The sequence below is a fragment of the Penicillium brevicompactum genome (assembly GCF_028827555.1).
Source record: "Penicillium brevicompactum strain IBT 35665 chromosome Unknown utg000001l_segment0_segment0, whole genome shotgun sequence".
Taxonomy (NCBI): domain Eukaryota; kingdom Fungi; phylum Ascomycota; class Eurotiomycetes; order Eurotiales; family Aspergillaceae; genus Penicillium; species Penicillium brevicompactum.
This window is the reverse complement of record NW_026623203.1, coordinates 4,600,361-4,621,334: the sequence shown is the minus strand read 5'-3', so window position 1 is coordinate 4,621,334 and position 20,974 is coordinate 4,600,361. Positions and strand designations below refer to the sequence as shown.

Here is a 20,974-nt window from a genome sequence, read left to right as displayed (position 1 = left end):
ATTCCGGATTTCCTAGCCCCAGTACGGAGTACTCCAAAGCCCGTATGTCTATACGCAATACGTGGTGGACCCGGATTAGATCGGACGGCTCTCCAGTTGAACGTGGAGACTTTCGGAGGAGAATACTCGGAGCCGTTGTCTGCGATCCCGAATCATATTACGCAGTTTTTGGCCCCTACGGCCGAAACGGTGACGATCGCTACGTAGTTGTCTTTTAACTCTGAGGTTCGATGCTACCTACTTCTACGCGAGAAGAGAAGGTAGGATTCGAGATCCAAGGGATCAGGGCTCAGGCAGGAGTCAGAACTCTCGTATTCCTGTTTAATTCTTTCTTTTTCTCTGTACTTCGTATCTCAGGGCTTATCCTCTCCTATAGGCGGATATACAGGGAATCTGTGCGGGGAGATCGAGGATCGAAACACTTTCGAGACGCAACTTTAATTTCCTCCAGCCCTTCTCATCTCGTTTAATCTACAGACATCATACGTTGGACCCAATTAAATAAACAAGTTAATCTGTGTACATGAGCTAACAATTGACTGTATCCCCAGCTCACAGGGCATTTTACTAGTACAAATTTACAAATTTACAAATTTACAAATTTAATAATAACAAGCCCATGTACGGAGTAATTCTCCGTATAAAGTCTGGATGACGCAAGCCGATCTCTTGGCCCAAGACCATTTTCCCCATCTTTGCGAAACGTCGAATGGGCCAAGCCCTGCATGTACCTCTTTATGTGTAAATCCCACGCACACACATTATTATCGATCACCTATCAACCCGGCACTCGGTACGGAGTACGACATTGAAAAAAATATGGGTCAAAAACCATTTGATAAAGCAGATCTCAGTCAACGGTTCGATGGCCTGACACCTGGGCATATTTCCCAATCTAGAACAACTTGCGACTCCACGTTAGTTAGTCTACCAGTACTCCGTATACGGAGTTAAAAAAAAAAAGGCTGTGACCGTTGGTCTCGCACGAGTGCACAAGCGTTGAGCTTCGTCCCCACGCGGAACAGGTACTCCATCTACAAGTACATTTTATCCTTGCGTATATGTATACTACTCTAGCCCTGAAGGAAGACCGATCGTGGGAAGCACTGGCCAGTGTCTTGGAACTAGCTGATATACACTTCCGGGTCCCACATGGAGCTTCAACTTGCACCACTAAATGATCCATGCGTGGGGGGGGAATGGGAGGTTGTGGCTGTTTATTTTTAATGATTAATGATTTTATTTTGGTTCTTTGTCTGTTTTTTATTTGATTTTTTTCTCCCTAACCCCCCGGTTGTTGACTTCTTCCTTGGACCTTCTGGAACATCGAGGCTATTGAAGTTAGTGTTTGCATCGCCACGAACTGCTAAAAACAAATATTATCCACGCGAAGGATTCGTTTCAACTAAAAGGGGGCCAAAACGAGTCCACTCCTGCAGCTAGGAGACCGTTCTAACCTTCCTTTGTGGCCTGGTGCTGACCTCGGGAGTATCTGGTGGTTTTTTTCTACTCCGTACATTAAATTTTTATTTTTTGAAGGGGGGCCATCTCTCAAGTGCTTTTTGCTAGTTGCGACGCCGAAACTATCTAAAGTGACTAGTAGCGTCGTAGGACCGCCCCTAGCCTTGTGATCGGAGGGGGAAAAAGTGTAAGTGAAACAGTGGTTGCGACACTTCCCCTCAGTCCATGCCACTTGTGAGAATTTAAGATAATGAAGAGGGTCAAAGGAACATTCTGGATAACTCAAGGGTTAATATCCATGAGACAATGGAATGATTTCCCCCCTTGACCCTCTGAACTACTGCAGGAACACTCGCCGTTAATTGAATTGTATTAGAGTTGTCGATCAGCTCTGCTCCCGTTGAACAAAAATATGATATGAGTTCTGCCCTGATCCGCCCGGATCCGCCCTGGTCTCCATCGATACCGTGCCCTCGGGCGTGAAGATTCATCGCTTCGACTAGCGGCCGCAAGATAGATAGCCCGCTTCCCGTTAGCTCGGATAACCCGGGCTCGGATCGAAAGAAGTCGCCGTGCCGCGATTGACCCAGTGAATGTTTTAGTTGGTTTGATCGGCATTGTGCCCGATCTGGTATGTCCTTGAATATTTTGAACACTCGCCGGCGGAGAAGCCCCTGAAAAAAAATAAACGGATGGGGCGGGGAAAAAAAAGGAGAAGGGAATGGATCATGCACCCTCAGAGATGTCGCAAGAGGAATCCAGGACGGGAAAAACGTGAACAGTCAGATTCGGAAGTACCTGGCTGATCCTTCCATGGCGACAGAGCAGGTCAGACAATGCATGTGCACGGATGGAGTAATGGTGCTCCCTGCTTGTTATTTTTCCGTCTTGCATCGGCGTGGTGATATCAATGCATGAAATCCTGCAAGCTGTCTGAGCAAATTGGTGGCGGGTCGCGGCGTAACCGCGCCAGAGGAAACCAGCCCATTGGGGAATTTACTCCGAACCAGAGGAGGTCAAAGCTATCGACTATCGAACGTGTATCTTCCACAGACCACAGCCTGTTTCTTAGGTTGCAGGATCATCTGCAAGGGCGCTAGAGGCGGCAAGGTCCTCGTTCTGTTCAACTCCAATTGAGTTTGGTGGTTGCTCAGTGGTGTCGGTCTTGTTGTCATCTTGCATCTCCTGGTCCTCATCGGCCGCCTGGGGAGCATTATTGGACTCACCCTGGACCGTAGCATGTGGACTCTTTTCGGTTTGTTCGACAGGCACAGAAGGCTTGTTATCGGTAGATTCTTGGGGTTCGGTTGGCTTATCGGCCTCGATTGAATGCGAGACCCCGACAGGATCTTTCGTCGCTCCAGACTCTTTGGACTCGGCAGGAGTATCTTGGACTCCGTCTAATGACTGGGGGAGGTCCTTGGGATCCCCAGCACTGGACTCATGGTCTTGGTTGGCCGTAGGGGTTGCGAACAAAACTTGTAGGTTGTTGCTGTCCAGCTTGTCAAACGCAGAGAGTTTGTTTCTTGCTGTGAGACGCAGGATCCGCCAGGACTTGCTGTCTATCGCACCCTGGGCGACCGCCTTGTCCTCGTCGGTCATCGCGAAGTCAAGGTCCATTTCATCATTCATGATACCCTTCATGAATGTGTCCGCCGAAGGCACGCTGTACCGATCGGATTCTTTGAGACGCTCAATCTTGGCGAGAGACTCACTGTCGGAGAGGAACTTGAGATCGAGCGAGCCCATCGGCGACGGGCGAAGGCGTTTGTTGGCGTACACCTTAACGGCATTTTCGCGTGAAGCCGTGTACTCTTCCGACGAGATCGCCGGCTTCTCAATCAACGGACAACCTTCAGCTTTCCAACGTGCCCAATTCTTGTCCCGAGACAAGACCGTGTCCACCATGCGATAGTAGAACTTGCCACCGGGTCCATCTTGCAGATATCCCTCGATCCTCTTTCGGATGTTGAGAGCCCATTTGGTGTCCTCTTCGTTCAAAGTAAAACCATAGAGAACGGACTTGTTGGTCGTGTTCACCAGGCGGGTCTTGGCCTTGGGCGTGAGAGATAGCACAAAGTCGAGGAGAATCAGAGCTTGGACAAGCACGTGTCGCCGGAAAGCAGTATCGCTGATTTCAAGATCGAAGAGATCCCGGCTGGTCAAATATTTAGGATTGAAGCTGGTGGCAACTTCAGCATCATCGGAGATGCGCTTGCGCTTGCTTGATTTGCGGGCGTCTTCTGAGGCTCGAGAGGCACTGTGGTTCTCCATTTCGGTGTTGATGTTTTTGAATGCAGACAGAGTCGCCTCGAGGCCGGCTTTGAATGACGCGAATCGTTCCGAATCGAACATCTTGCTAGGTGCCGAGAAAAAGGCCTGGAGGCCCCAGAATAGTGGGTACAGCGCATCCAGATCAACATCCTCCGACTTCTTGCCGTCTCCAGGAACCACCACCTTGGGAACTTTGGGAGTTTGATCGGAAGTGCTTCCAGTTTGCGGCGTCCCAGGGTTTTCGGGCGCTGCGGTTTCGGAATCTTCGGTCATTGTTGTATCTTGCTGCTGCTGGTCTTTGGCTGGTTGTTCAGCGATTTCGTCGAAAGTGGTGACATTCTCAGAGTGGAATTCTCCACGAAGGTTGACAGAACTCTTGTCGCCCAGCGGGAAGCTCTGGAAGAGATAGATAAAGACCCGACCACAGAACACTGTATCCTCTGCGCGCGAGAGACGACGAAGAAGCTCGTTGCAAGATCGTAGAATGACTAAACTTTTCTGCTTGAAGTGGTTCTAAGGCGACAGTTAGTTTTACAATGAATTGAGAATTGAGTTTGCGAATGACGAAGCAGACCTTTGTGTTTCTTTCCCTTCGAGACTCCAAGTAATCAAAAACCTTCCGGCAGCCGTCAATGGTTTGGCTGTCGAGAAGCTCCTCAATCAGCCAGAATATGAGACCTGGTTCGCATTGTTCTAATAGGCGTTAGAGCTGCAGCGTAGTTGTTGTAGACCGGGGACTGACCATTATCGGAAAATATTGAGACGATATCGAGGAGGTTCCAAATCTGAATAAATGCGGGGTCTTCGATCGATGTCGAGGCCTATAATTTCCTAGTTAGCATCTCTTCTCGGGCTTGAGCTTCCAATGGGCCATACCAGAACGCGATAGAACTTCTCGCGAAACGCGATCTCCACAGCTGCAAGCCTAGTCTGTTGGCTCAGGTGCTTGGTAGCCTCGCTGTCTGCCGCAGAAAGTTGCCATATTGATTCGCCGAGCTGTGATTCGGACAATGGGGGCTCGATCTGTTTGTCCGGCTTGACTTGCGAAGCGCGATCCAGGAGGTTGTCGACTTGTCTTCTGTAGACCTGAACGCCGGCGATGTCCTCGGTCGCCATTTCGACGGCTTATTCCTCCTCAGCTCGAGTTGAGAGGATTGTAAAGACGAAACAGGTGAATTGAATGGTGCGTGAAAGAAAGGGAGGGGACAGCAAGTGATTGAAGAGGGCGGCTCGGCGGAGACGCAAAAGCCAAGACTTTTGAAAAGCTCCCCCAGCTCCAACTTCACTCCACCGACTGCGCCAATCCACCACGTTCCTAAACCACCAATCTCACAGGTTACGGGAATGACTACTGCGATGGCGCAGAGTCTTGAGTCCAGGCCTACTGTTGTGGACTTTCGCGATGACAGCCCGTGGGTGCAACTAGCCAAGGCCCACTGGTTGGATGCGAAAGTTCGCAAGGCCAAGCCCGATGTGATCAAGAAGCAATTGTGGGATCCTCTAGAGGCAGAGGCTTTCAGCAGTCGCTCCTTGTTGATCCTGGAGAATTTGAATGTTCTTGAGAAGTAAGATCTGCGTCTCTCATCGTCATTATCAGGCTAACCATCAACGTCAGGTTCCTATGGCCGACTTACACCGGAGACGCTTCGAACCACCATGTGCTGTTGATCGCATTGATAGTCAGTGTAAAGCACCGCGAACATTTGCCCATTTGGGATATCTTCTCCGATCGCGCCGATGACTTCTCGAGCCTTTTCCACCGCATTCTCTCCATGAGCATCGACCACTCCCTCCCTACACGCTCTCGACTCTCCATCATCTCCTTCATCATTAGCGCTTTCCAGTCACTCGAGAATGTACTCATCCGAAAAGAGTGCGCGCCTCTCGTCTCGATCTCGGTGTGGCACAATCTGGCTAGCGACGAAACGAGAAATCGTATCATTGCTAAGGCCCCGACCTTGAAGAAGGCATGGAAGGCCTCTGGGAAGAGATATGAAGCGGGAGATGGAGCTGCCAAAGCGAAGATACGCTTCGAGCGCTCATGGCTGTACACCATGCTCCTAGATTTCATTCAGAAGCTCAACGCACCCGAACAAGCTGAGAACTTGCTGTACTGTGAAAGATTCCTGGAACTTTTGGTCGACCTCGAAAGCCAGCTTCCTACTCGGCGCTATGTGAACACATTGTTGAAGGATCTTAACCTTTTGGCGGTTATTCGTCTTTCACAGCTCTACCGCAACCCCGAAAATGCCCTTCTGCGTGACTTCCACAGCCTCCTCAAACACTTTGTTGAGTTTGCAATTGATGACTACTCTGGCGAGGCTCTCACCCCACAGGGGGTCTTTGATCTGCATAGCCAGGAATTGGCTCAGCTGCAAAGAACTTCGATGAAGTACTTCAAAGACAAGCTTATGATTCTTGCTCTGTCTAATCTGGGTTCAATTGAGAAACGCTCTGATCTCGAGGGACAATTGTCTTCCCTCGATGATTCGGAGCTGCAGACGCTAACCTCTGCTCTTGGATTCCGCACGACCTATCCCAAGTCGGCAAACGTTAACCCAGACCGCCAATTCTACTTGGAAGTCCTGGCATCATTCTATGAACGCAAGATTCCCTTCCAAGAAGCAGTTGAAAAGCTGAGCCCACTACCCACAGAAGAGAACCTATACGACCCGGCCTTGCTTCGAAATGAGACATACGACGGATCCAGGCCTTTGGCGATCCCAAAGCTCAACCTTCAGTACTTGAGTCTTGGGGATTTCCTTTGGCGTTCATTCCTGCTTTACCGTTCCGAAGCCTTCTTCCAAATTCGCAAGGATATGGAGTCTGTTGTCAAGCGTATGCAGCCCAAGGCAGGTCGTGATGGAAGTCTCAACTTCGAGGGATTCTCTCGAATGGCGATTCCAATCTCCAAGCCTGCAATTATTGATGTCGCACCACCCAAGGTTGGTGCGTCTAACCCGGCTTTCGTTCGCGCCGAGATCGCGATTGAGGTAGGCAGACTTGCAGACAGCGTCAGGAAAGAATGGGACTCTCTTCGTCCCGATGATGTTGTGTATCTGCTAGCGATTCAGGGACAGGGAGCTGAGGCGCCTCGAATGACTCATCTCCGCACTGCCGAAATCGTTCAAGTTTTGGATGAACAAGGTCGTGCATTGCGCCAGCATCCTGGCCAGGCCAATGGACACGTGCCTAGAGCCCGGTTGCGCCGACTGATCGTTCACTTGGATGCGGCTGCGTTCAAAGCTGATCAGGATCAGCAAGCGCACGGCAAGCCAGACATTTATCCTCTCATCAACATCGTCGCACGCCGCAAGGGCAGAGAGAACAACTTCAAATCAATCTTACAAACCATGCAAAAGCTCATCGTCTCGGACATGGCATTGCCTCCATGGCTTCAGGACATATTCCTTGGTTACGGAGATCCTGCCGGGGCACAATACTCACAATTGCCCAACCGGCTGCGGAAGGTTGACTTCCGTGATACCCTATTGGACTGGACTCATTTGATGGAAAGTATCCCGAATATCGAACCCTCAGGGGCCGAGAATTCAAGCACCGGCCCTCCATATGTTCTTGAATATCTAGACCAAGAGCCAGCTGCAGAACCACCTGCGCCCAAAAAGCGACGCCGCGAGGAACCCCAGACGAACTCTGCTTCCCCAACCGTACGCGTGTCCACCTACAAGCCTCCAAACCCTGGCCCATACCCTGTCGACGCTCCCAAATTGAACCAAGTGCGGTTCACTCCTGCTCAGGTGGAAGCAATCGCGTCAGGCACACAACCGGGACTCACTGTCATTGTGGGCCCTCCTGGTACCGGAAAGACTGATGTCACGACACAAATCATTAACAACATTTACCACAACTTCCCCAATGAGCGGACGCTGCTCATCGCCCACAGCAATCAAGCACTCAATCAGCTCTTCCAGAAGATTATCGCGCTCGACATTGACGAGAGACACCTTTTGCGTCTCGGTCATGGCGAGGAAGAATTGGACACTGACTCCAACTATAGCAAGCATGGACGTGTTGAATCGTTCCTCGATAATCGCAGTGCTTACCTATCAGAAGTGATGCGCTTAGCTGCATCACTGGAAGTTGAGGGTGCACATGGAAACTCATGTGAGACGGCCGGCTATTTCAACACAGTTTATGTGCAGCCGACCTGGGCCAAGTTCTGGGATCAAGCCAAGTCCGAAGAAGTGTCAAAAGAGGAAATTGTCGCATCTTTCCCCTTCCATTCATACTTCTCAAACGCCCCTCAGCCACTCTTCTCCGCTGACGCCACAAAGGAGTCCATCATCGATACCGCTTCAGGCTGCCAACGACACATCGCTAAAATTTTCTCTGAGCTGGAAGACATCCGCCCCTTCGAGATTCTGAGACAACCTCGTGACAAGGCCAACTATCTTCTCGTGAAGGAGGCTCGCATTATTGCAATGACCTCGACCCATGCTGCCATGCGCCGCCAGGAGATTGCTGATCTTGGCTTCCATTACGACAATGTGGTTATGGAAGAAGCCGCCCAGATCACCGAAGTCGAAAGTTTCATCCCCAACGCCCTACAGAACATGAAGAACGGCGAACTTCCACTCAAGCGCGTTGTTCTCTGTGGTGACCACTACCAGAACTCACCGGTCATTCAAAACATGGCCTTCCGCCAATACGCCCACTTTGAGCAGAGTCTGTTCTTGCGACTTGCACGACTCGGTGTCCCTGTGATCAACCTGGACAAGCAAGGTCGCGCAAGGTCAAGCATCGCGGAGCTCTTCCGTTGGCGATACAAGGAACTTGGCGATCTCCCTGTCGTTCAAACCGCCCCAGAGTACCAGAAAGCCAATGCTGGATTCCAATTCGACTACCAGTTCATCAATGTTCCGGACTACCAAGGAAACGGAGAGCGAGAGCCAACTCCTCACTTCATTCAGAACCTGGGTGAAGCAGAGTATGCAGTCGCCATGTACCAGTACATGCGATTGCTCGGCTACCCAGCATCCAAAATCTCCATCTTAGCTACGTATGCTGGTCAAACGGCTCTGATTCGGGATGTGTTGAGCCATAGGTGTGGAAAGAACCCCATGTTCGGAATGCCCAAGATCGTGACAACGGTCGATCGCTACCAGGGAGAGCAGAATGATTGTGAGTTTGATTCCTATTTTGTCTTTTCCCGTCTACTGTTCCAGACTCTAACCCTCAACAGACGTGATTCTTTCTCTCACCCGTACCCGCAGCGTCGGTTACCTCCGTGACGTCCGCCGTCTCACAGTCGCCCTCTCCCGAGCCCGACTTGGTTTGTACATTCTCGGTCGCCGCGAAGTCTTCGAATCATGCTATGAACTCAAGCCTGCATTTGATCTCCTCCTCCAGCGTCCTGATAAGCTTATGCTCGCGCCTGGTGAGATGTTCCCGTCATCGCGGGATGCTAGCGCTGATGTTCAGGGCACTCCGATGGAAAGTGTCGAGCATCTTGGTCAGTATGTCTTTGAGATGACCCAGGCTAAAGTCAAGGCTATGGGAGATGGAGATATTGTGATTGAGGATGCTGCGCCAGTTGAGGAAGATGGCCTTTTGGAGGATGAGGACGAGCTTATGGGTGTTGATGACGATGAGGATATTGTATGAACTACTTGCGTGAATGTTTATCCAGCTCTCAGATATAAAAGAGTCGTTGATACGAATTGTATTTTCCTGTTACCCATCTGCAGCCAACTATGCATCTTGAGTTATACCGAGTACAACCTTGGAAGCCACCTACTAACCCTCCATGTCCCGAGGTCCCCCGGGACCGGAAGTGATGGATCATAGCCATGGATGAATGCTCAGGGTGATGGTTCTTGACCTCTGAAATCAGAGTTCATCTGTGGATACGGCTGCGAAACTAGCTCTCACGGTGTATTATAGAACAAGATTCTTGATGTATAGTGAAGTTTGGATACAGGGCCAGCGAATTGGCTGATTAGTCCTTGCTCTTGTTCATCTCCTCGACAATGTTTTGGGGATCCTTCCATGCGAGAGTCACATACCTGCAGAAAATGAGCATTTTGAGATGAACGTTCAGAAGATGTAGCACTTACTTTGTGTGGCTTCCGCGAGCGACAACGTGCCCGTTAGGGTTGGTGAACTCAATTGAAGTGAAAGCCAAAGTTTTTCCAACTGCATAGACTCGGTTAGATTCTGGTATAAGACAAATCGCAACAGAAGAAAGAGAAAGAAGCTATGCAAGGTGTTTGGGACATACACTTGTCACATTTCACTTTCTAGAAAGCAATTAAAGTCAGTATACACATTCGTGTGATAAGCTCAGAGGAAGACATACGGCCAAGATTCGATCTCCAACTCTGCCACCGGAGTTCAAGTATGTGACTAAACGATTGTATTCATCAGCAAAAGCAAGCTGGTCCCTGGGATAGCTCCTCGACCTACCGTTCAAGTCGGTTGACACTCCGGTTGAGAACAGGCCGCGGGATGCGACGGCTAGGGAGCCGCCAAGGTCCACTAGAGAAATATCAGTCCAAATTCATGCTGTTTCCAAGGTTCATCGTAGAGAAGACCCATACCCATACTGGCGATGGTGCCTCCATGGAGAATGTTCAGACGATTCTAAGAGTTGAAAATGTCAGACATGCTCCCAGGCAATGAGCTAGACTCGAATAGTCGTATGTATAGAGTCAACCCCCGAGTCATCTCATCACAGACAAGCATACCGTGTGCTCTTTCTGAATGTCCAGTTCAAAGTTGACCAGGCCGGGCCTGGCGGCAGTGACACGGAGCTAAGTAGATCATTAGATGAATTCAAATCAAGCACGGAAGCCAGGGTGTTTTACATTATTCAAAAGGCTTCAATCATGAAGCAATAATGCCAAATAGTTAGTATCCAATGAGTCTTTCATAGGACGCAAGTTGTGATGCAATCATACCGAGGCTCCAGACCCGAGGTAGCTCGGAACGACTCCCACACCTGTTGCGAGTCAGTCAGGTCAATACGATGAAGCGCAGAGATGAATTATGAGAAATTACCGAGCGAACGAATTTCAGAGAAGCCATTTTATCAAGTCAACAATGTATTCAGGAAATACTACGATGCCAGCCGTGGAGGTCCTCCGCGATAGCGGAGTTGCGCTTGGTGGCCGCATCGGCCACCGTACAAGCGTCATTTCATTCAGCCATGGCACTTCGACCTTTTGCTTCACTGAAAGGTGTCTCACAGCTCACCATGGCGAGCGCGACATCCCGTCCTCTCGAATATCTCGAGGGTCTCCCTGGGACAACCTTTTATAAGCTATACCAACAACCCTCTACGGCCCTTGCCATCTTCCGGCGCATGCTACCTGATCTAGGTACATTAAGCTTCTCCGCTTGAGAAACGTTCCACTGACAAATCGATAGCAAAATGCTTCGTCATGGCTTTGCTTTACCTGAAGGACCCCCTGCCAACCGCAGATCTAGAGGTCTGGGTCAGCTCGGATAGCAAGAAGTGAGCTCTTTGGTTTGATCGTGCAGCTTAGACACAACTGACCGCTTCTACAAGGGAACGAGATACTGCGATATCAATATTGGGCCGACTTCATATTCTCTCTACAACCCTGACCGGCGAAAATGTCCGAGCTTATATGCTCACAAACCCGTTCGCGGCATCACTTCGACAGGCTTTGATGGGCGCCGAGGAATCTCAGTCCTTCGGTGTATTCTCCCAAGCCCCAGCGCACCTCCAGATATCGGTCGCCGACTTGGATGAATATGCCAGACAGCAGTGGGAAGGTGTGATGGGATACATGGTTGGAACAAGCGCTTTCAACAATGGACAACGCGACACGGTGAACTTGAGCAAGGGCGTCAAGCAGCTTCTCCAGGCAGGGCACCTGGTTGAGGTTCGCGGAAACCGTGTTGATATCACAAAGGACGGATTTGGATTTGTGCTCCAAGATGTCAACACTCAGGTTTGGCACATCTTGATCCTCTACGTTGAGAGCGCAGAAGCCATTGGAATGGACAGTGTCGAGGTCCTGTCTTTCTTGTTCCTTCTCAGCAGTCTTGAGCTCGGACAGTCCTATGAAAAGAACCATTTGACCCCCAATCAACACCGCACTCTGACCGACCTGACGGACTTTGGCATTGTCTACCAAAATGACGCCGATCCAACACGCTTTTATCCCACCCGCCTTGCAACAACCCTCACGTCTGACTCCAGTGCACTGAGCAACCCAGTCACAGGATCTCTCACCGGTCCCGTCGGCCAATCAAGCGGCTCGGGCTCAGGATTCATCATCATCGAGACCAATTACCGACTTTACGCATACACATCCTCACCTCTGCAAATATCACTGATCTCCCTTTTCACGAATTTGAAATACCGCTTCCCCAATCTGGTGACCGGAAAAATCACACGACAGTCCGTTCGCAGGGCCATCGAAATGGGCATCACGGCGGACCAAATCATCTCATACCTCTTATCGCATGCCCACCCCCAACTGCGAAAACACAGTGCCGCCCAACCCAACAACAAGGGTGTCCCAGCATCCATTCTTCCGCCCACAGTGACAGACCAAATCCGACTGTGGCAGCTAGAACGTGATCGTCTGCGCGCCACGGCCGGGTTCCTGTTCAAAGATTTCACGAGCTTGGCCGAATATCAAGGCCCTTGCCAGTATGCCGCGGAGATCGGTGTGTTGGTTTGGAAATCCGACCGGAAGCGCATGTTCTTCGTCACTCGGCATGAACAGGTCGCTATGTACCTGCGGAACCAAAAAGCGGGCGGCAAATAAAATTGCTAGCGCTTGCAAGCGAATGGTGTTCATGAAATTGAAAATATGGGTAGGCGAAACAAGGATTTGGGAGACTAACGAAGTGACGAACCTGCAGGTATAAAACTGTACATTAAAAAAGCATTACAATGACCAAAAGCCACAAAAGGCTGAAATTTTGAACTCGCAACCAGAGCATTTCTTCTTGAGCATAGTGCCGTCCCCGGTGGCCCCGACTTTTTCAGTAGCAATAGCCCCAAAGCTCATCTGGGCTCGTTCCTCGACTGTAATTCGACTCTTTGTCTAAAATGAGCCCATTCACCATCCGCGGCCTTCTTTCGATAATTGATATAGACCTCACCAGGTACATGATCCGGCAAGATAACCTTGACATCGGAGATCCTCGCCTCAGCAGGAACCTTCGGTACGAGCAAATCATCCGGCCTGGGAAGGAGAAAGCCAACCGGCGAATGAACCCTCGACTCGCCTTTATACAAATCCGCTTCTTCGATCTTAATGACCGCCTCCAACACACTAGCTAGCAACGGCCCATTCCAAACCCCCTCCCTATGCGGCGCTGCCCTCAGTGCGCTAACAGCCTGTCTCCGTATCCGCGGCACCCGACATTTCAACGCCGTGTAATAAAAAGGCGGGATATAGCCTGTTTCAACTGTGAACCCACTGCCACCACAATCTGGCGTTTTCAAAATATCATTGATCTCAGAGGAATGCTCAAGGATCTCAAGAAGCGAGCTCTCGAAGAAGACATTCGTATCGGACATATTTTGAAACTTCTCGAAGATCTCTCGAAAATTAGATGACTCTTCTGTGAGCTTTGACAGATCTTGATCAGGGAAATTGGCAGATGTCCAGCTCTTCCACATGTCAATAAGCCCCGACATGATCGTGATGAAATTCTCCGTGTATTCGTCGAATATCATCTCCGAGTCCTCACTTCCTGCTAGACATACCGATGCCATGATGGTTGCCATCTCGTGATATACACGTAAGAGCAGATATCCGAATTTGTCTCTGCCTGAGGTATTATGAGATTCGAGACGTGCAAGTGAGGCATTATACGCTTTCCGCCAGAGCACGAGGTCTGCAAGGATGCAGGATTGCACCTCGGACATCTCTTGAATATTATCAGGTCGTTGGTCGCGGAAATGGCGCTTCAAACAATGAATTCGGTTGAGATGGTCGTCGATGCTACGTCGGGCTTCAAGGAGAGATGAAAAAATGTAGGGAATGGTGGATTGGGGGTCTTGAGTTACAAGACACATGTTCGAAGGTATGTGACCGAACATGGCTGATTGAATACCCAGCTGAGCATAAGTGTCGACCAGAGCGTTATAAGCGAAGTCTTCCTTAGGACGCAGGATTTTGGGCGTCATTGCTGATGGAGAGGTTGACGCGGAGATTTCCGTCAAGAGTCGCATGCCATAACGAAGATGTGCACTGCCCATCAAATACTGGCCACGTAGATACTCTAATGTGACGAACAGCATGCATGTAATCAGAGCCACTCGGAGCGAATGACTAGTTTGGGTTGTCTTTGTGCGTAGGTGCGAGATGGCCTTATTATACTGCTGCAAAGTAAACTGTTCATTGACTGGATCCGGGGCATCAGGGAATCTGGGATCAAAGCGCTGCTCGAAGCGATGAGCGGACGCGAGAGCGATGACTGCGTGGCGTACAGCGGGCTCTTGTGCACTAGCCTGGAAGATCAATGTCTCCCAGAAGTCGGACTGGAATATGCCTGCGAACTTTTTGCGGTTCGCTTGATCAGCCAGTCGAAGCAGACCTGTTCTTGGTCATTGAGACTACCGGCTGGGACCGGAGTGCAGTAGACAGAAAGAGCACGGTGGCTTTGGGGCGGCATATAGGGAGTTCCACCTCCGCCCCAGATGCCGTAGCCATCGCATGGTCGACTGGATGAGACACATTGGCGACAGGCTGGTCTTCCTTCATCGCATTTGACGCGGCGTTTTCTTTGTGTTGTCAGACGAGATCTCGTTCTAGTACTGCGACACTTGGGCACTTACTTGCATGTCTTGCAGCCTGTTTTGACCTTCCGCTTACGATGGATTGCACCGCTATACATTGCTGATTGACTGTGGATGAGTGAGAAGACTAGAGGGACCAAAACATGACGCCTTCGGGGTTAATTGCTTAACAGCGTCGGTCGTTGATTGGCCGCGTCGCTTTTTGATGCTTCTGATTCGTTCATCTGGTCTGAGATCCCCGCATGTTGCCTTTGATTGGTTGATTTCTTCTATATTCGATCTGGCGATAGCTTCATCCGACGCTTTCTTTCAAACTCGGATGAATACTTGATGGGAGCCGGGGAGTGCTTGAATCAATCGCTCCGACCAGGCCTATATAAGGAAACGTTTCCTCCCTACAATCGCTTTTTCTCTCATCATCACATCTTATTATTTCAGATCTACCTGCCACTCTCAGAATGTCTTTACCTACTCGAGCCCTTGGTCGCAATGGCCCTCAAGTTCCAGCTATTGGTCTGGGACTCATGAGCCTTGGTAGTGTTTACGGGCCAGCCGGCTCCCTCGAGGACAAAGTTGCCTTCCTGGAACATGCTCATGCAATCGGTGCCAGGTTCTGGGATACCGCCGATGTGTACTTTGACAGCGAGGATGCCGTCGGCGAGTGGATCAAAAAGTCAGGAAACCGCAACGAAATCTTCCTGGCTACTAAATTCGCACTTGGTTATGATCTCGTTGCGGGTACTCAGTCGATCCACTCTGACCGGGACTACGTGAAGGCCGCCTGCGAAAAGAGCTTGAAGCGACTGGGTATCGACACCATCGATCTCTATTACTGTCACCGCGTGGATGGGGTGACGCCGATCGAGCAGACCATTGAAGCGATGGTCGAATTGAAGAAGTAAGCGTATCCTGATATCAGCGACGACCGACACGTTACTAAATCTAAACCCCCCTTTAGCCAAGGCAAGATCAGATATCTTGGACTCTCTGAATGCTCTGCGTCGACTATACGTCGTGCTCATGCCGTCCATTCCATCGCAGCATACCAGGTCGAGTACAGTCCGTTCGCCGTGGAGATCGAATCCGCCACCGAGGTTCTGAACACCTGCCGCGAACTTGGCATCGCGATTATCGCTTATAGTCCCATCGGTCGTGGTATCCTGACAGGGGAAATCCAGTCATTCGCCGATATCCCCGAGACCGACTTCCGTCGCATGTTGCCCAAGTATGCAGATGAGAACTTCCCCAAGATCCGCGAGTTGGTGCAAGGGCTGGAAGCGATTGCCAAGAGACATGACAGCACATCGGCACAGGTTGCTCTCGCATGGATCCTCGCCCAGGGAAGCGATATTATTCCCATCCCCGGGACCAAGTCTATCCAGCGACTGGATGAAAACACCCGCTCTGTCAGTCTTTCTTTGAAAGAGGCGGAGCTGGCCGAGATCCGCGCATTAATTAACCGGACTGAAGTCCCAGGAACGCGGTATCCTGCTGTGTAAGTGCCCCGTGATGGTTATAAAGTCGATCCTTTACTGATCGAGCGCTAGTATGATGGACGGGCTACTCGGGGATACTCCGCCACTGGAACAGAGCCTCTGATAATGGACAGCTCCCGCGGTCTGATGTCATACCTCCCGGTGTATGCAAGTCACAATAGAAGCCAATAACGGTTGAGTAAAATATTGGGGCCAAAATGACCCCGGTGATCACAATCGTACGATATTTTGCCGGTAAAATTGATATCACATACATTACTCCTTATATTCCCCTGTACTCCCCTGTCCTACTCCGTACAGCCAAGATCTCTAATTTCAGACTATTTCCATATTATTTAGCCCAACTAAAACCCCTGAAGTCAATCTCACTGGCAGTTGATCAGACACGGCAAGTGGGGGCAGAGACCTTAGGAATGTCGATCTCATTTGCGCACAAAGTCCATTAAAAGCTGACCGTCCCACTTGGCACCCCTTGGGGCAGCAGGGCACCGGGCAAAAGAACCAGCCTCCAATAATTAGAGGCCGAACCCCGCGTAGAAAATCTCTGTTATTTTCCCTCCTACATCCTCCATGTCATGTCCAATTCCAGCGACTCCAGTCCCGGAAACTGGATTACCGGCAGCTACACCGGTAACAGTGATGGAGTCAAGATCACCATCGCGACATTTGTCGGCGTCGCCTGGTATAACGTTCTGGAACTGATCGTGCTCATCTTCCTCACCTTCAAACGCTATGAAGGCCCCTACTTCTGGAGCATGCTGATCGCCAGCGTCGGCATCCTCCCGTACTCCGTCGGCTACCTGATTAAATTCTTCGACCTGACCTCGGCAACCTGGGTTCCCGTTACGCTATTAACGATCGGGTGGTGGACGATGGTAACCGGACAGTCCTTCGTGCTATATTCGCGACTACACCTGGTGATTCAGAACCTGCGCGTTTTGCGCTACGTGCGCACGATGATCATCACCAATATCTTCCTGCTGCACGTCCCGACCACCGTGCTGACATACGCGGCCAACTTCTCCAACTCGCGCACCTCCGTCGACGGCTACGATATTATGGAAAAGTTGCAGTTGACGGGCTTTTGTGTGCAGGAGGTTATTATTTCCGGACTATATATGTGGGAGACAAATCGCATGCTGCGCTTGAATCAAGACCACGTCAGTCGCAAAACCATCATGCAGCTGCTCGCTGTCAACGTCTCTTGTATCCTGATGGATATCGCGTTGATGATCATCGAGTTCATGAACTTCTACATCTACCAGACCACTCTCAAGGCTACCTTGTACAGCATCAAGTTGAAACTCGAGATCGCCGTGCTGGGCAAGCTGGTCAATATCGCGCACCAACATATGTGGCGATCTTCTTCTTTCAACACTGCCGGTGGGCAGTATCCGTCCTTTGTCGACCCGAGTCGTGCCTTGCATGACTTCAACCACGCAGACTCGCTGGCTACCAGCTCCGGGTCGAAAGGTCGTACGTCCGGAACTGAAGCACTGGAACCCGGTGTCCCATGAACTTGGGTCTGACCCTCTCAACCTAGACCTTTCATCTTTTATACCCCAGCAGCCTCAGAAGCTGCATACCTCTCGGCAAACCCGCTGAATTTTTGCTTTTACCTCTCGTTCTCAGACTTTCGAGAGGTCGCCCGTCGCCCGTCGCCTGCTACGGCCCCCGGAGAACTCAGATACCCCATACCCCCGCATCAACCTCTGGATCGCTGTGCCATCGCACATGGTCCATTCATATAGGAGACCTGGCACATTCTCCCGATAGATAGATCCGAGTCATGTACATAAGATACCCAGCTCTACGGAGACACGAAGTCACGAGCTTATGACATTTTTATCATAATTTTCAAATATCAAGAATATTTCGGGAAACCAAGCCTACAAGTACTTTCAAGGTTTTTATTCAGCCTCGGTGGTTTCTAGGGTTTTTTTTCTTTTTCTTTTTCTTCTAGTATAAGCCAAGTCGACAGTTGGGCGAATACCCCGCAATTTGCGTGGGAGTTCAGAACCCGAGACCGGCAACATTCCAAGACAACCGGCAATAGTGAGAGATCCAGTACCAAGACCCTTGCAACCCTTGTAGCCCCAGAGCCCTGAGTTAAACAAAGAAAAACTCGATCCGAACCAAATTCGTGGCCGGCTGCAGATCCCGAATGCGCCTACCACCGGCCCGGTGAGATCGATATCGGCGATAAGCACCCCGACAAAAGATGACAAAAAGAAAAAGGGTATATTGGGTAAAATGTCTATGTGTATATAGGATATGTAAATTTAAAAATTCCAAGAGACGAACTCAAGAACCCTTACGGCGTCCATCAAGCTGATCATGCAAAGAAAGTCTTCCTTCGGTATTGACGAAGCCGCCGATTCCAAAAGCGGGGATAATGCGACACATGCGTAGCAGCGAGGCACCGATCCAGTCACGGCTCACGCGGCCAATGCGCTCTTTGCTAGGCATGACTTGGGGTCTGTTGTAGAGGTCTAGACCCAGGAGGTGGATTGGGGTACTGATGAGCTGGATGGAGGCTGGGATGGCGAGTTGGGCGATGAGGATCTTGAGATATTCTTGGGAGGCGATTGAGTCGGGGATGGAGGCGGAGACCATGGCGGGGAGGCTGAAGGAGCCGAAGATGGTGAGGCCGTCGCGGAGGAGGAAGGCGGAGTAGGTTGCTACTGGGATGCGGGTGCGGCCGATTGAGCGGGCGGTTTTGAGGGTGGAGGAGGTGGATGAGGTGGTTGATGGGTTAGGTGTGGTGGTTGTGGTATGGGTTGGTGTTGAGGTAGGGGTTGGTGTTGGGGCTGTTGCTGGTGTAGGTGTAGGTGTGGTTGTCTTAGGTTGGCCGAATAATTGGGCGAATTTCACGTCCTTCCAGATGCCAACTGAGGAGTTGACGATAAAGGTTGTGGCGAAGGTGGTCATGCCTGCGATTGCGTGGTCGATCTCTGGGTACCATTTACCCAGGATGGTTTCGGTGGCATTGGCCGTTGCAAAGGTTGCTGTATAGAGGGACCAGACGAGAAGGCTGGGTCGAGATGTTAAGAAGGTTGCGGGTTGTGTGATAGAGAACCAGAGGTGTCGACGGAATGCAGGAAACATTGGTTGGTTATAGAATGATTTCTCAACGACAAGTCTGTGTGAGATTGTTAATATCTGTGTTCATCCAGTGTCTCCATGTCTGGACGTACCTGTCGAAAATCATGACGGCTGGGGTGATCAGGGTTGCTGAACCTGCAGCAACGACCACATCTGCAGCCAGCAGCTCGGCCATGCGGCTCTTGGTGTGCTGGATGCCAAAGGGCAGTGCCTTCTCCTCCAGCTTCTGCGACATCGCGTGGGAAAGCATATATATTTCTTCGAATCAAGCGAACAACGCTCGACTCATTGGCGATCTTATAGTTCGTGGGTTCCGTGGAATTCGTATAGAGAGAGAGAAGCAAAGAGAGAATCAAAGCAATGGTATATAAGGTCAAAAAGGACTATCTCATGATTAGAAGAGCAACGCGGGGCAGAGAGGATTCGTAGTCGACTTACTGTAGGGATCAACGCTGGATGCCAAGATTCACAGGCTATATGCAAAGAATTGGGAGGAAAGCAGACAGAAGGAGAGTGTTCCAGAGGAGAAAGAGAAGAAAGAGCAAAGAGCGACCACCAGATATAACCCCACGGAGTAGTTGATGTAATGAGGGCTTATCAACAGAACATTTATAACATTTATAGATGTTTCGCCCAAAGAGACAACGCGTCGGCGAAGCGAGCCAATCACCTTCCCGACCGGGCCGGCCGCCGGTGATGCGTACGGGCCGGTGATTGGCCAAGAAGCACCGCGATCGACGCTTAAAATCCAGGGACGAAATTCTAGAAGTTGTGTGCCCTCGACTTTCCCTACTAGTCCAAGTTGCTACTTATACTCTCCTTGCCCTCTTCGCCAACGCGTATGCTTGCCTCAAGAGGAATGATGCTTGGATTCCCCCGCATTTCTCCGACATCTGTTGGGATATCTGCCTGTCTGCCTTTCTTGGGGCTTTCTCACCGACTTCCACGTAGGTGGTGACAACGCAGTGGGGTCATTGTTTCGCCTGGATCGATGTCCTCACTAGTCAATCTTCCTACAATACTGATAGGTGGGCATGATCACCACAGATAAGGATCCCGGGAATATGCACGGCTTATTTGCTTGGTGCCCAGACCCCTGTTCTTCACCTGTACAAGTAGTACAAGTAGATTTCACAACTTCTTTGTACTCAATTGTGGAATATAGAGAAGATATCTTCAGTGAGGGCAATAGCTTGGATACACCCCTTCTGTCCTGCCATCATTATCCCTAGACAGTACTTGAGAAAATGTCGGTGAGCATGTATTACTTGGGCAAGACCTAGGGTCTCGTGACTGGGCATCAAGCGGTGGATCCAGCAGAGATTCCTTGTTCCACTCCAACAGGAACAATCGGCACCGCGGGGTTTGGGGTGATGTGTCAAGTTTTCTGACTCACGGGGGGAACATATTCATGTTGTAGCCTCGGCCCTCAGGCGACGATATCCCCTTTCCCACCTTGTTCTTGAGACTGTGTATTCCAGTTCCATTTTGTTCGACGGGCTATTAATTGTGCCTTTTCAAAGTAGCGCTGGAGTTATCAAGTGGCAGTCAATGAAAAATGACCCCGCCAACTCGTCTGAGGCAGGTCATGATATTGATCTGGGGAGACAAAAGCACAACAACACAAAGCATCTACACTTTAAACATATTTCAAGCTTTGTGGTAAGCTCGTAGGTAGGAAGAAAGAGTAGAGAAGAGGTGGACAGTGATATAACTGACGCCAAAGCAACACGGTGGTGATATATCTGGACCTAACCCCACTCGTCCCGAGGTCCCACGAGAAAGGGGGCACCATCATAATTTTGGAATTTTTGTCGATGGCAGAAAATGTAGACTGAACCCCGCGGATATAGCATTGATTCGGACGAGAAAGCTTTTAACTGGGGAG

General features: G+C 50.4%; 8 protein-coding genes across 8 annotated transcripts; 4 read left to right on the top strand and 4 right to left on the bottom strand.

Annotated features, from left to right (window-relative positions):
- Positions 1-2,529: 2,529 nt before the first annotated feature.
- N7506_001536 (THO complex subunit THO1/HPR1) lies at positions 2,530-4,851 on the bottom strand (the record flags this gene model as incomplete). Its single annotated transcript, XM_056950832.1, has 4 exons — positions 2,530-4,248; positions 4,310-4,428; positions 4,478-4,556; positions 4,612-4,851. The coding sequence occupies 4 exons, from the start codon at positions 4,849-4,851 to the stop codon at positions 2,530-2,532; spliced, it is 2,157 nt and encodes a 718-aa protein (XP_056816747.1).
- A 240-nt stretch (positions 4,852-5,091) lies between these two features.
- N7506_001535 (RNA helicase aquarius) lies at positions 5,092-9,360 on the top strand (the record flags this gene model as incomplete). Its single annotated transcript, XM_056950831.1, has 3 exons — positions 5,092-5,300; positions 5,351-8,877; positions 8,939-9,360. 3 exons carry the CDS (start codon positions 5,092-5,094, stop codon positions 9,358-9,360), a joined length of 4,158 nt encoding a protein of 1,385 aa, XP_056816746.1.
- Positions 9,361-9,694: 334 nt separating this feature from the next.
- N7506_001534 (PaaI family thioesterase) lies at positions 9,695-10,782 on the bottom strand (the record flags this gene model as incomplete). The annotated part of the gene is made up of 10 exons (XM_056950830.1): positions 9,695-9,761; positions 9,813-9,891; positions 9,977-9,995; positions 10,055-10,101; positions 10,162-10,233; positions 10,296-10,338; positions 10,443-10,508; positions 10,563-10,575; positions 10,656-10,696; positions 10,756-10,782. 10 exons carry the CDS (start codon positions 10,780-10,782, stop codon positions 9,695-9,697), a joined length of 474 nt encoding a protein of 157 aa, XP_056816745.1.
- A 169-nt stretch (positions 10,783-10,951) lies between these two features.
- Positions 10,952-12,500, top strand: N7506_001533 (TFIIH/NER complex subunit TFB2; the record flags this gene model as incomplete). Its single annotated transcript, XM_056950829.1, has 3 exons — positions 10,952-11,075; positions 11,125-11,212; positions 11,267-12,500. 3 exons carry the CDS (start codon positions 10,952-10,954, stop codon positions 12,498-12,500), a joined length of 1,446 nt encoding a protein of 481 aa, XP_056816744.1.
- A 242-nt stretch (positions 12,501-12,742) lies between these two features.
- On the bottom strand, positions 12,743-14,583 carry N7506_001532 (Zn(II)2Cys6 transcription factor domain-containing protein; the record flags this gene model as incomplete). Its single annotated transcript, XM_056950828.1, has 3 exons — positions 12,743-14,245; positions 14,284-14,470; positions 14,525-14,583. The coding sequence occupies 3 exons, from the start codon at positions 14,581-14,583 to the stop codon at positions 12,743-12,745; spliced, it is 1,749 nt and encodes a 582-aa protein (XP_056816743.1).
- Positions 14,584-14,943: 360 nt separating this feature from the next.
- On the top strand, positions 14,944-16,084 carry N7506_001531 (Aldo/keto reductase; the record flags this gene model as incomplete). Its single annotated transcript, XM_056950827.1, has 3 exons — positions 14,944-15,383; positions 15,444-15,980; positions 16,033-16,084. 3 exons carry the CDS (start codon positions 14,944-14,946, stop codon positions 16,082-16,084), a joined length of 1,029 nt encoding a protein of 342 aa, XP_056816742.1.
- Positions 16,085-16,556: 472 nt separating this feature from the next.
- On the top strand, positions 16,557-17,498 carry N7506_001530 (uncharacterized protein; the record flags this gene model as incomplete). The annotated part of the gene is made up of 1 exon (XM_056950826.1): positions 16,557-17,498. One exon carries the CDS (start codon positions 16,557-16,559, stop codon positions 17,496-17,498), a length of 942 nt encoding a protein of 313 aa, XP_056816741.1.
- A 787-nt stretch (positions 17,499-18,285) lies between these two features.
- On the bottom strand, positions 18,286-19,321 carry N7506_001529 (uncharacterized protein; the record flags this gene model as incomplete). Its single annotated transcript, XM_056950825.1, has 2 exons — positions 18,286-19,123; positions 19,179-19,321. The coding sequence occupies 2 exons, from the start codon at positions 19,319-19,321 to the stop codon at positions 18,286-18,288; spliced, it is 981 nt and encodes a 326-aa protein (XP_056816740.1).
- Between the last annotated feature and the right edge of the window lie 1,653 nt (positions 19,322-20,974).